The following is a 14,601-nucleotide window of genomic DNA, read 5'->3' as shown; positions in this document are numbered from 1 at the left end:
AGCCTTTGGAAGAAAACCATTCATTGTCTCACAGAGAATCCAAAAAAGTCTAAAACGAGAAGGAAAATTGCCAAAGTAAAATGCACATTGAGACAACTGAAGAAAAGGAAGAGGACCTTAAAATAGAAGAGGAAATTGCCAAGATGCACAACTCCAGTCCCAATTCCTTTGAGGAAGTTAAAGAGGGTTGCAGTATGTCCACCAAGCCTTCTTCAACTGAACTCTCAGTTGATTTGACAGAATCTATTGCTGTCGTCTCCTATGAGACAAGGATGGCTTTGGTGCTGATTATGAGTCTGGGGCCTTGCATGCCAGGATGGAGACTGTAGCTAGAAGATTTATCAAGCTGGATGCACAGCAAAAGCAGCTTTCTCCAAGCTCAAAGGCATATCAGAATGTTCATGAAGAAGTTTTACGGTGATATCAGAAGATCAAGCAGTCTAGTACCAATTTTCTTGAAGAAAAATACAGATGCAAGTATCTTCCTAACAAGCTGGCTCTCATCAGAAATGTAATCAGTGAATTTGATGGAGCGCAAGCAGAGTCAAGGCGTGGGACCTCTGCTTGGACCAGAAGCTGTGAATAAACTTAAAGTTATCTACTTAAAATTCCAAATGAGTTGCTATGAGATTTTTTAAAAAATGAAACTTTGCTTTGTTGAAAGTTTCAGTGTTAGGAGACTTGATTTATTTATTATTTTCCCCATTGTACTTTGCTTCCTTGCAGTTTTGAAGCTGCATTTTCTGGTCCTCCCACCACACCCCAAGGCTTAGGTTTGTCAAGGAAATAAGTTCGTTTAATATTGGGGATCCAGTGTCTGTACTTCAAATAATTTTTTTTTCCTTAGAAACTTGTGTTTGTCATTAGAAACTTTTTTCTTAAGTTGTTATTTATTTGGGAGAGAGAGAAAGAGAAAGAGAGAGAGAATGAGCTGGGGGAGGGGTAGAGGGAGAAGCAGACTCCTCACTGAGCAAGGAGCCCAATGACGGGCTACATCCCAGAATCATGGGACCATGACCTGAGCCAAAGGCAGGCGCTTAAACAGCTGAGCCTCCCAGATGAAATGATTTCTTTAAAGATATTGGGGGTTAAGTGTCCACACTTTAAAGTTACATATATTTTAAAAAACCCAGTAATGTGGAAGGTGAAATGATTTTGGATAAACAAACATAAGCCTACTTTCTGACCTTTCTTATTGCAGACTCTTTCCCTTAAAGGGTAGAATGTAGAAATTTGCACAAAACTCAAAAAAATTGAAACATTGTTTTGGAGGGTTAAGAAATAGAAAGGTGTAGGATATGTGTATGTGCATAGATTATGTGTATGTGTAGAGATATGTACACACATATGTACATACAGGCTGATTTGATCTAGAACAATAAATCCACTCCGCAAATGAACCATCTGTTGCAATAGTTGCCTTGAGGTGTTTGCGAACTATGTACCTAGAATGGTTAATCATTAGCTACATGCTTCCCACTTGGTTAGAGCAATGGGAAACACACTGTGGTCTCCTAGCGTATCAATCCATGTGCTCGACCTGGATGCATGCAGAGGTGGTGTGGATGTGAGCATACCGGAGGAGGAAAAAGCCTGCCTCTCTCAGTAGGCCAAACACTCAGGTTAAACAACTGAGTGTTACTACTGGAAGGGTTTCTTTTTCTGTCAAATTGCTCTTTGTATTGTGAGAGACAAGAGCATGTCCATTTCAATGGTTTTTCAGCTTGATTAATGTGGGACAAAATCAGTATGTTATGAAAATATAACCGATCTTTAGTTTTGGTGCAAAATTATAAAATTAAGCATCTAGGTAACCTGCTGATATACTGCTATAAAGTATTTTTGAAGAGAGATATGCAAAGAAACTATTACGTACATGAAGTGTATATTTAAAGATTTCTTTTTCATCCTGGGAGCCAGGAATATAAAAAAAAAAAGTGGATACATCTAACTGTAACATATTACCAGTCATCAAACAACACAAATTTTCATCTCATGGAGTTTATTTGTTGATGCTGATTTAAGCTATCATCTGTTTTATCATGTGGAAACATAAGTTATGTGGTCAAAAATATAAATATTTGAACTAATGTTGATTCAAATTGTGTTGTCTTATCATATTGTCTTTTGAAAGTGCTTCCAATTGAAAAGGAAAGTATTATGTTTGCAAATCTGTTTTGAAATGTTTGCCAGAGTTTTGGTAATATCTTTAGTAAAGATGTTTGTCTCCAGCATCCAGTAAATACGTACTTACATACACATATACATGTATACTGTTGGTAATTGGTTTATGTTATATATTAAAATAGAGTGTGCACATAAATAATAGTAATATGCTAGTGATAGGGCAGTTACTATTCAGGGAATATTACAGGTTTTCACTAGAATCATTTATAGAGAGAGAGTGAATTTAAATACTCTGTAAGAATAAACCAGATAATTTTTAAAGTCTACATGCAGATATAATTTAAATTGCTAACAATTTTCTTCTACAATTGGGACATTAAGCAGTTATAATTGCATAGGATTGCTTCAAAGAAGAGTCTTTAGGTATTCTATTTAGCAGGCAGAATTTTATTCTTCAGGATGTATTTTCAGACCTAAGAAAGATACCCATTTTGCATACTATCAATGCAGAATCCTCTTTAATTCTTTATCTATGTCTTCGGTCTTTTACATTTGCCATGGAGACATTTCAAACGGTGGTGTGGTAACGGTCTCAGACTCCTCGTAAGTATCTTTACTTTTCAGTGTTGGTTTCAAGAGTGAGTGAAGTAATCTAAAAACAAATGAAAGGTGTAGTGCTTTCTTCTGTAATCATAAGCAGAACCAGAAATGGTGTCCTTTATAACTCCTAGTATACGTAGGAGGCTCGAAATTAGATGCCTTCACAAGTCATTCATGCAATTTTAAATGAAATGCAGTTAATAATTAGTTGTTTGCTGATGTGGTTATGGGCTCTCTGCTCCTCAGGTACTGGGAGATCGATGGGCAAGCATCTGTAGGTGGACCGAAGATCGCTGGGTGCTTTTGCAAGACGTCCTCCTAAAATGGCAGCGTTTTACTGAAGAACAGGTGAGTCATGCATGGAAATTGTATCAGTGAAAGACTTGGTGAAATGGTAAATGGGTAAAGGAAAACATACAATGATCTACTTTAGTAATTATTTATTTTCTTTTTTGGAATTGCTTGATTTCTTTCAGTGCCTTTTTAGTGCATGGCTTTCAGAAAAAGAAGATGCGGTGAACAAGGTTCACACAACTGGTTTTAAGGATCAAAGTGAAGTGCTATCAAGTCTTCAGAAACTGGCTGTATGTATTTTTTTTACTTTCAAACTTTTTTTTTGAAAACCCAGTAGTTTACATTAACCCCATTATTTGGTCTTTTTATTCTTCCTGATCTTAAACCAAATGTTCATTGTTTGTGCTTAAGTCATAGTCTATTCAGTTGTATCATATTGTAAATTTTCTTAATTAAAATAGGGACAGCTATATTATCTTAGACAGCTTGGGTTGCTATAACAAAATAACAGTGGTGTGGTGACTTATACAACAGATAGTAGGTTTTGGTGATTTGCAGACTGTAACTTTTTACTTTGTGCTCCTATGGTAGAAAGAGAGGAGACTTTGGTGTCTTTTTCCCATTTAAAAAAATGTTAATTTGAAAAATTGAGATGTAATTGATGTATCACATTATATTAGTTTCAGGAATACAGCGTAATGATTCAGTGTTTGTATATATTACAAAATGATTGCCACAATTAGTTACCATTCAGCACCTCACATAGTTACAATGCTTTTCTCTTGTGATGAGAACTTTAAAGATCTATTCTCTTAACAACTTTCAAATACCTAGTATGTTATTATTAACTGCAGTCACTATGCTGTACATTACATTATCGGTACTTAATTATTTTATCAGTGAAAGTCTTATACATTTTGACCTATGCTCATGCATTTCCTTCTCTTATAAGGGCATGAACCCCAACATGGGGGCTCCACCATCATGAGCTCATCTAAACCTAATAACCTCCTAAAGGCCCACATCCTGATACCATCACATTTTTTGTGTGTATTTGGAGGTAGGGTTCAACATGTGAATTTTGTGGGGGCACAGGCATCCAGTCTATAACATTACGTCCATGGATGCTCCCCCACCCCCACCCAGTTCATGTCTTTCGCACATGAAAAATACATTCATTCTATCCCATGAGCCCTGGAATTCTTAAATAGGAGAAATAGGAAAGAAGGAGGGGGTGACAGGTCCCATGAAGGTCAAAAACACAGCAAGGAAAATTCCATTAGATCTTAAGCCTCAAGAATAATCCTCTTTGAACTGATGCACTGCCCTCCAGGACCACTGGAGGAGCAGCGTCACCTCCAGAGCTGCACTAGGGGGCCCCACCTCTTCATTTCCACAGGGCACCACCCATGTGGACTTCTGCAGCAGCCCTGCCCACGGGACTCTCTCCAGTGGACCTGCTCCTGAGCTACTACTGGGTAGAGGCATCCTGCCCCATGAACTGGAGAAGTAGCCCCACCCTTTGAAACCCAGGAGGAGCTAGCCCTCCCGTCTGGGCCTGTGGTGGGAGTGGTAGCTCTTAGGATCTTTGAACCACCTACATCATTATTCCCTTTTCTTGAGCAATAGCACATGTTGGACAGCCTTCCTTCATTCTGTCCAGTTTTCTCTGTTTCCTTGAGTCCCAGCTGGCAGTGTTGCTGTTGGTATAATTCCATCTCTCTTCCTGCCTTCTGTTGAGATGGCTGACTAGGTCTCTGGTTCCCACCCACACTAATCTTATCAAATGGTCAGTCAGCCATATACTTAGTGTTCTCTTCCAAACATATTTTCTCATGTTTCTTCATGCAATATGGATAGGTTGAGAATTTTCCAGATCTTTAAATTCTAGCACTGTTATGCCAAATGATTATTCTTCAATTCATTTCTCTCTTCTTGCGTTTTACCCCAAGCAAGAGATATCCTGCCCCTCCGTCAATACTTTGCTTAGCTGTCTCCTCAGCTAAATATCCAGTTTCATCACCCACAAGTTTTGCCTTCCACAAAATGTTGGACATCTGCCTTCCAACAAATATTGGACATCAACACAATTCAGCCACATACTTTCCCACTTTATAACCAGGATCATCCTTTCCTTCATTTCCAATGATATTTTCCTCATTTGCCTTTGCGAGTTCATTGAATGACCTTTATCATCCATACTTATAGCAAAATTTATGGCCGCCTTAATTTATGTATTCTCTAAAAACTTGGACATTTTCCGGATCTCCTCCTTTCTGCCAGAGCCCTCACCAGAATTGCCTTTAGGAGTCCTTTCATGGTGATCTCAGCTTTTTCTACTGTGCCTCTCAGAACTCTCTCAGTCTCTATCCATTACGTAGTTCCAAAGCTGTATGTATATTTTTAGGCATTTGTTACAGCAGCACCCCACTTCTTGGTACCAATTCCTGTGTTAGTCATCTCAGACTTCTGTAACACCACTTCTGTGGTATTCCACAGACTGGATGGCTTAAACAACAGACATTTATTTCTCACACTTCTGGAAGCTTGGAAACATGACATCAGGGTGCCAACAGGTTTGTTTCTTAGTGAGGGTCCTTTTCCTGGCTTCTAGACAACACTTTCTAGCTGTATCCTCACATAACAGAGGTGGAGGAAGACCAAGTGTCTCTTCCTCTTCTTCTAAGGGCACTGATCTGATCATGCTGCTCTTCTCATCTAAACTTAATTACCTCCCCAAAGCCCCATCTCCTAATATTACCACAGTGGGCACTTAAGACCTCATTCCATGAATTTTGGAAGAATATGAACATTAATTCTGTAAGATAAAGACATATTTGCAACTGTGGTTTTTCAAAAACAAAAATTGTACTTTTGAAAAAATACAGTATACCTGGAAGATTTCAGTTAAAATGAAAAGTAACACTAGGAACGTCCTAGAAGGCTTTAACAGTATATAGTTCTAAAGTAATAGTCTAAATTAAATTTGTTGAGAAATATAAGAGATGATTATCCTCACATAAGGGGCTTATGCCTTCATTTGGAAAACTAGAAAAAACACTAAAGCAACCCAAATGCCATTAATTATAAGTATTTGTGTATTTTGAGAAATGAGGGAACTTTGGCAATAAAAAGACATCAGGGAGGGCTTCAATAAGACATATCAGTTTGAGTTGAAACTTATAGGGTTAGAAAAGATTTCTAAAGCTTCTCTTCCACTGTGAACTTTATTATTTTGCTGTAAAGGAAAGGGTAGTGTAATATTAAAAACTTAGTTTTTCTTTTCTTCTTTTTTTAAGATTTTATTTCCTTACTTGACACAGAGAGAGAGGGAGGGAGAATGAATGAAGAGGGGAAGGGGCAGAGGAAGAAGAAGAGAGAGACTCTTAGAATTCCCACTGAGTGCAGGGCCCTATGTGGGACTCTATCCCAAGACCCTTAGGTTTTGACTTGAGCCGAAACCAAGAGTTGGACGCTCAACTGATTGAGCCACCCACACGCCCCAAGAGCTTAGTTTTTCAAATAAAATATTCCATGGTCAGAATTTCTTCTTATTTTTCTTGATAGATCAATTCTATTAAATGCTAACTTGATGTTAACTCTAATATAAAACAAAGATCTGTTATAAATGTTTTATAATTTTACCTAAATGAACCTTTTCATATCTGTATTGATACTGTATAATATAATTAAATCATTTAATTATTTTATTAAATTAATTAAATTATTTAATTCTTGACATTGTTTTACCAAATACTTATTTGTATCATACTCTTTTTTGCTCCATAGTTACTAATCTTATGTTTTTAATTTAAAATAGATTCACTAATGTATTATTTGTTATTACAAGCTAGCTTATTATGGAAAAGAATGCATTCCTCCAAAAAAAAACACCATGCTTTCTGGAATGATTTGACCACTAAAGACAGATTTCAGAAAGGTCATCTCTATTTGTACCAAAAGAATGCAAAAATGTCAGTGATATATTTGTAATTTTTTTCCACAGTTGATGGGGAGACACTGAGAATTTGATAACAATCATATTTTCATTTTTGTAATATTCTTCGGTATGAAGGAAGCCAATTAGTAGAACTGAGCTAAATAGCATTGGGTAGGAAGAGGAGGAACAACACAGGTTATTTCAGAAGAAGATACTGAGGCCCAGGAAAAAACGTGGCATACATAAGATATCACAGAACATGAGTAGCAGAGTGAAACTGAACACAAAGACATCCAAACTCAGGTCCAGCCATGTTAAGCTATTTCAGAACTCCTCATATCATGTGATTCCTTGACAAAAAAATAATTGCAATTGAGAAGTATCATTTAGAATGATGATGTGCTACGATATTGACATTTTAGTGAATAAAAGACTTTACTAGCCTCAGGAACATGAAAATACTCTTTTAGCGAAGTCTCAATTATTTTCCAATATGATTAAAATTCAAATTATGTCACCTTGCTTGTGAACAAAGTGAAAATATGTTTTGTATAAGTCTTACCATTTGATAGTTTAAGCCAATTAACAAAACCTGACAGCTGGTCTAGAATTTGAGGTAAAATTCCCCTGCTGACTCAGGCAGTGAATAAGAATTTAATGTTCATTAAAATATGTCACAATCTGAGACCCAAAACAGGTACCATCTGTCACCATTTCCTACTACATAACTAGGTATAGATACAGTGTGTTCAAACTCTCTTTTATTTATAATCAGTGTAATTTGTTTTGGAATATTATCATTAATAGCTCGGGGGATCTCCTACTTTTCATTTGAGGTGGGAACTGAGGAGTCAAGTATTTCATTTCCTCTGGATCTGTGCTTTTATCCAAACCATGTAGATCTATATTTTTTTAAATCTGTGTGGTCAAAACTGACTTTTTATTTGTTATAAATGGAAAAAGGAAAGGAAAGAAGAAATGGTGACCCTTATGAGGTGAATTCCAAGGCTGGTAGAATCATGTAGGCTATGATGGGAAGGCCCAAAGTTGAAAGGAAGTGTGCAGCTGCTGTGCGGACTGGTGGTGTTTTGCAGGCAAGGACAGCTCTGGGAATCCTAGTGATCCATGAGCTAATGATGTGCAGGGGATACATGGGTACTATGGGGTTGAGGATGGTCTCAAGTAGCTGTGGGACAAATGGCAGGGTTGAAGTACTTATGGTAGCTCAGCAAGTCCCTATTGATAGTGCCATTGTTCCAGGACTTGATACCTTTGCCTCACCTCCTGTCACCACCCTTGAATAATTCATCCAAGTAGAATCAGTGGTTCTCAAAGTGTGATCCCCATACTGGGATCTTGGTAAATCCTGGGATGCCTAAATCTAACAACACCTGAGAACTTGGTAGAAATGCAAATTCTTAGGTCTCATTCCAGACCTACTGACTCATACAGCCTGGAAGTAGGGCCCAAAAATCTATTTTAACAAGGCTTCCACGTGACTCTGATGTTCCCTCAAAGAATTCCTGGGCCTTTTGTAAGGATGTGTTCGTTTTGTGCTTTAAATTGTCTTATAACGTTGACCAGATAGAACTCATCTGTTCTGTCTTCTTGAGCAGCTTCTCTGCCTCTTGTCTCTCCTTACTACTAGCCTGGTCTTGTTTATTGACTATCTTCCTGCCTATTTTGGAGGTATGTCCAGGTGCTTGGCTTCTTTGAAAAATAAAAATACATTTTTTCTTTAAAATCCTGGCTGTCTTCTGCTGTGTGTTAAGTTTTCTAGAACTTCCTGAGTTTTCCAGAGCTCTATGGTTCTCTGGTGCTCCAAGACCTGTGATCAGTCTTTGATGTGCAGAAAGACATCTATTTTATACCCTGATAACAAATAACAGTTAAATCATAGTCATTTAATATGGATACATAAAATCCAAGCATAATAGTGTTGGTAGTCAAGGTAGATGGGAGAAGGTAATTCATTACTATGATTTGATGCTGTCATGGGTTTCCTGTACTCTCCTTCTGTTAGCTGTGGTAGGAGAATCCTTCAGGTAGTGCGGATCATGAAGAGAGAGTGAGCCAACAAGAGGAAACATTCCCCTAACAAGAAGAAACAAACTGAATAACTCACCTGCCACTACCATTTTGGAAAAGGCAGATCTATAATTTACTAGCTGGAAGCACTGTTTGGTACACTGTTCTTGTCATATAGGTTTAGGTAAAAAATATACTGATTCACCAATTCTACAATGTCATTACAATAATGCTCTTACTGTACCTTGAGTCCATTTTCCCTAATGTTATTCTTTAAGGGTGATTTGACTCTACCCTCCTTTTTTTTTCTGTTGCTCACCAAGTGCTTCTGCATTTGGCTTAATTTTAACACAGATGTCTTAGTTTCATTTGCCACTAAATCTCTTTGGGTATCCAATTAGTTTTATAGATCATCTAAGAAAAGCTGTGTAGGTAACATGAAATTACCCATAAATTTCAAACAGATTCTTTCCTCTTCTTCAAACATAACTCTCAGATCCTTATTTTAAAATGTTTCCAAAGCGTTACACATTTAGCTTAAACAATGGTGCACCCCTGAGCCTTATACATATAGCTATTTAAAGTAGCTCCTTAAGCCCTGAGAAAGTGAGCCAAAGAGGATTGTGAGTGCGTGTGTGTGTGTGTGTGTGTGTGTGTACACGCATACATACATACATATATATATGTGTATATATATATATATATATATACACACACATATATATATATAATTTTAAATGTATTTAAAATGTCTTTAATTCTATAATAACATTTTCCAAAAAAAAACAAAACAGAAATGACTTGCAATAAAACAAACACATGCCAAAAGTTAAAAGAATAAAAGGAAAATGAGACACCATGAAGGAATTGGAGGAATCTACAAATTTAAATTCAGGTCCCAGCTCTAGCCAGGGACCTCAACTATTGTTTTACTACTACTCCAAGTGTGCATTTAAATTAATGGAGAGCGAGCATGTGAATTAAACAAAATCGACATACAAAACCAATGTATTAATAAGTTCCCACATTGAAAGTTTATTTTGGTATGAATTCTACTTTTAAATCTTGACTCATATTTTGATTTATTGCAAAAGTGAGAAGAAAATAGTGAAAAAAAAAAACCCCTGTAGTTGTTGAGGAAAAATAGGAAAGAACTTCACAACTAGCTTTTGTATCTTATAAAGGGCATGCACTGGGGCACCTGGGTAGCTCAGTCAGTTAAGCATATGCCTTCAGCTCAGGTCATAGCCCCAGGTTCCTGGAATAGAGCCCCACCAGGACTTCCTGTTCTGCAGGAAGCCTGCTTTTCCCTCACTCCCCCTGCTTGTGTTCTAGCTCTCGCTATCTCTCTCTCTGTCAAAAAAATAAATAAAATCTTAAAAAAATAAATAAAAAAAAAAATAGAAAGGAAAACAGCATGCACTGAGAATCCAGTGTAAAGTACACAAGGTAAAGCAGATTCCGAATAAAGAATGAGCTAATTGAAGGAGACACCAGGGCCTTCTGCAGCTCGGAGCTGTCAGTGCAGTTGGCATGCCAACATGAGCTACATAGAGTATCCTTTGTGGGGAGGGTATTGATTTCTTTGCGTGTGTGACACTTCGGTTCATGAGCAATCGGTACATCTGTTTCATGATAATTTTTCTGCCATGTGTAATATTAGTTGTTCCTAAATTTGCATTTGTTTTGGAAAGACAGGTCTCACTGTTCAGTTTATGTTTTTTGTACTTCCTACTGCCAGAAAGAGGGGATTGTAAAAGGGTTGTAAAATAATTTTCTCCTTTCTTTCTTCTTATTCTGTGTTTACAAGTTAAGTCAGGGACTAGTATTTGGGTGCTGAAAGTGCAGGGTAACCTTAATGGATAAGATGAAATAAGAAGTTGTCCTTATCTCCTGATTTCATACAAGCCACTTTGTTTATTCATTCCGTAGCGACCAGAGGGAATGTGTAACCCCTCATAACTCACAGGAACTTTGGAAAAATGAATGTTGTAAAAATTACTCCATAAAACACATATGTATTTAGAAAACAGGCAAAGTGATGCGAAAGGATTTGTGTCACATTCATTTACTTAGTTCTATTACTTAATGGGCTTTAAAACTAGCTTTAGAAGATAATTACTCAGATAGCCAAATGTTAATTGAATAACAGATGCTAAAAAAATTGAAAAGTCAGTAAACTGCCCTTTGAGCAACACTACTTTTTTACTTGGAAGTTCCTTAAATATTTTTAAATAGCTCTTAAGTTTCACAACTAGGTGTTTATGCTACATCTGACTTTCTATTTTGTTTTTCTTTAAGCTTCTTGGGAAGAATATTTGGATTACAATTTTCTACTTATATTCTTATGGGCTCTTGATCCTTTGTAGGCATGATTACAGTCTTATCTATACAAATGAGGAAATACATACAGAAGCGACTTAACTATAATGTTTTAGAAAATGTAACCCAGGCTTATTATGTATTCTTTCCTATTTTAACAGGCCTTAAAAACAGATCTGGAAAAGAAGAAGCAAACCATGGACAAACTCTGCTCACTAAACCAAGATCTTCTTTCAGCACTGAAAAACACATTGGTAGCCCAAAAGATGGAAGTGTGGCTAGACAACTTTGCCCAGCGCTGGGATAATTTAGTCCAAAAGCTTGAAAAAAGTTCAGCACAGGTTAGTGATACTAATTACCCTGTAATAAATAATCCTTGAGATTTTTTAAATTTTCATTTAGAGCACTGTTATAATACTACAAAAGATATTACTGGACTGGTCCTTGCCAAGTATTCAATTGAATAAAAACATGGGTCTCTTGGTTGTCTTGGTATTGGAGAATGTGGGGGAGGTGAAGGAGTGAGTACTAAACGACTGAACTGGTTACTGTCTGAGAGTGCATTCCCTTCCTGTTCAGTGGGAATGAGGATGGGAGTGACTTAGAGTGATTGGGCCAAGTGCTCGGGGACTATGTTTCACAACCTATCCCCAAATCCTAGATTTCTAGGAACTGGAGGGTTATTCATTGATCCCTACATTTTACATATGAGAAAAATGAAACTTAAGATAGAAAAATGAATTGCCCAAGTGATGTTAATAATAGGAGCACGGTTAGGGATTAGGTCCTTTCATTTCACGGAAGACCTTGTTCTGTTATTTCAAGTAAGGATCTAATCACTGGGTGTTCTTTCTGCCACAGACAGCTGATTCATGACACAAACACATAGACTGTGGATTAGGAAAGCATCTGTGTTTCATTTGTAGTGTCATAATGTGGTTTTATGTTAAGCATTTTATAAGTTTTGGTAATTTAAAGAAAATGGTGTGATTTTAAAGTAGAAGCTTTTATTATCTGATATTATTTGATGGTGAAATCATGGGTCATCATTCAAAATATTAACATTGTACATAATAGTATTTAACATATTAAGCTACATTATTTTCCATTATAGAAACTAACCTTTACTAATCGGTCACAATCCATGGCTCAATGCACCATGCATACATCTCTATTAAAGCAAGGACCACATTCAGTAGCTTAGGCAGTTATTGCCTTTGTTGTCAGTGCAGGGAATTTGTCTTCTTGACACTTGACATCTGATAAGTAGCACTTAGGAAATGTTTGTTGAAAGATGCAATGAAGTTTAAAGGATCGCTTCCAAAAATATAATTTAAGAAAATAGGATCAGGCAACATATATGATTTTCAATTACAATCCAACCTCCCTTTTAATATTAAATTCATACTTAAAATTTTAAAATTTGAAGGAATATAAATTGTAATCATTTCCTATGCAGTCATTGGACATTAATAAAAGTTGTTTGTTTTCCATTGAAAATATTTTTTATCAATTACTTGATCTAATAGTGATTTTAAAACCACATCATGATTTGTCTTATTATATATGATCAGGCCATTGTTACTTTACCTTAGCACTGGCATTTATATAATAAATTGTGAGACATTAGATACTTTGGTATCTAATCTGGTACCTAAAAGTATCTAATACTTTTCAAACCATCAATGATTACATTCCAATATGTACCCAGTGGTTCCGTAGATTATTCCTGCTATAAAATGGTCACTTACCATGTTCAGAAGGATTGGCATTGCCTTACAAAGAAAGTTATTTAGAAATGCATCCCTTTAAAAGGGTATATTTATGGAGATATAACTGTTAACAGTAGGTCATGCTTTTGTTCACTTGCATTATCATATACAGTGCTTTTCAAATGTGTGTCTGTGTAATAATCACCTGGGAAACTGATTAAAATGCTTGGTCCTAGATAATCTCATTCAGTAAACCAGTAATCTGCATGCAACCTTTGATACTGTCTGCAGAACATATTTTTTTAAAAATGTTGAATTAACAAGACAGTGGCATATGTGTCCATCCCCACATTGTGGGTTTTTTCACAGTGCTGTCTGAAATGGGGAAATTATAGACCTTCCTATCAATGCTATATTTAAATATACTCACTTTCTTGGAATGAGCCTACTTTCTAAGGAGCATTGTGCATATCATCGAAACGTTCCTGGTATGTTATTCTAGTTGGTTAAAAAAACAAATCCAGAAACCTTATTTTTTTTTTTATTTTATTTATTTATTTGGCAGAGAAAGATCACAAGTAGGCAGACAGGCAGGCAAAGAGAGAGAGGAGGAAGCAGGCTCCCTGCTGAGCAGACAGCCCGATGTGGGCTCAATCCCAGGACCCTGAGATCATGACCTGAGCCGAAGGCAGAAGCTTAACCCACTGGGCCAGCCAGGTGCCCCGAAACCTTATTTTTTTAATGGTCTAGAATTATAAGACCCAGGGCACTTGCTCACCTTTCTATTTTTGAATTTTCAAAACCTGTAATAAAACACCACTATCTCTGGTTCATATAGTTCTTCATAAAATGATGTCCAACATACAGTAAAACATGTATCCACTGTATTTGCCCATTGGGATGTGACAAGGATAAAATAAAGTCATAGACGTGAAGGCACTTTGGGGGGGAAAAAAAACTCTGGTGCTCTTGATATACATACCTTGCCATATCTTGGCATACCATTTAGTGAGTCTGGAGGGCTTGTTGTAGTTCAGTATCATTTTTTAAATCTTTATTTTCAAACATTTATGCACTACTATACCAGATTAGAAGGAGGTAGGTATAGACTTGTATTAGGCAAGTTGTTTTTAGAACCCCAAGCTTCAGCTTTTCTACAGTTCGTATTTCAGGTTTTGCTCATTGTTCCTTTTTCCCCCCAAAAGGAACTATCATAGGCCCAATGCAAATCATTACTGGGCTGCGTTGGGACTTTTAGAAAGATAAAAATGAAGTTACCCGAGGACAGAGTAATGAAAAGGAGATAGAGTGAACCATGAAATAGTATCTTATAACTGAAAAAGCCCTCGATTTTCTTTCTTAAATGTAAAATTGAACTCGACCAAAATTACATGGGAAGGAGTCCAAGAATGTTGAGGGCAAGGTTGTGACTTTGAAGAACAAAGCTCTCTTATATGCACACTCCCTGGTATGTCTGCGGGGGTGGGGACAGGGCTTGTGAGAATCTGTCCCATTAATGATATGTTATTGTGATCTCCTAAAAATCCTTTTAAATATGATTGGTTTTAAAAATGAGCA

The 14,601-nt window shown here is 36.7% G+C and overlaps 1 protein-coding gene across 4 annotated transcripts in view; it reads left to right on the top strand.

Annotated features, from left to right (window-relative positions):
* DMD (dystrophin) overlaps positions 1-14,601 on the top strand; it is a 2,197,254-nt gene that overhangs the window by 775,269 nt on the left and 1,407,384 nt on the right. For all 4 annotated transcript variants that reach the window (XM_032883124.1, XM_032883125.1, XM_032883122.1 and 1 more), the window contains exons 14-16: positions 2,974-3,075; positions 3,204-3,311; positions 11,473-11,652. In XM_032883124.1, coding sequence (XP_032739015.1) covers positions 2,974-3,075; positions 3,204-3,311; positions 11,473-11,652 — 390 coding nt within the window. The remainder of the gene's footprint in view (positions 1-2,973; positions 3,076-3,203; positions 3,312-11,472; positions 11,653-14,601) is intronic.

Source organism: Lontra canadensis, unplaced genomic scaffold (assembly GCF_010015895.1).
Source record: "Lontra canadensis isolate GAN:19392208 unplaced genomic scaffold, GSC_riverotter_1.0 scaffold86, whole genome shotgun sequence".
Lineage (NCBI taxonomy): Eukaryota > Metazoa > Chordata > Mammalia > Carnivora > Mustelidae > Lontra > Lontra canadensis.
Note: the sequence above shows the minus strand (reverse complement) of the source record. Positions and strands in the feature narration are given on the sequence as shown.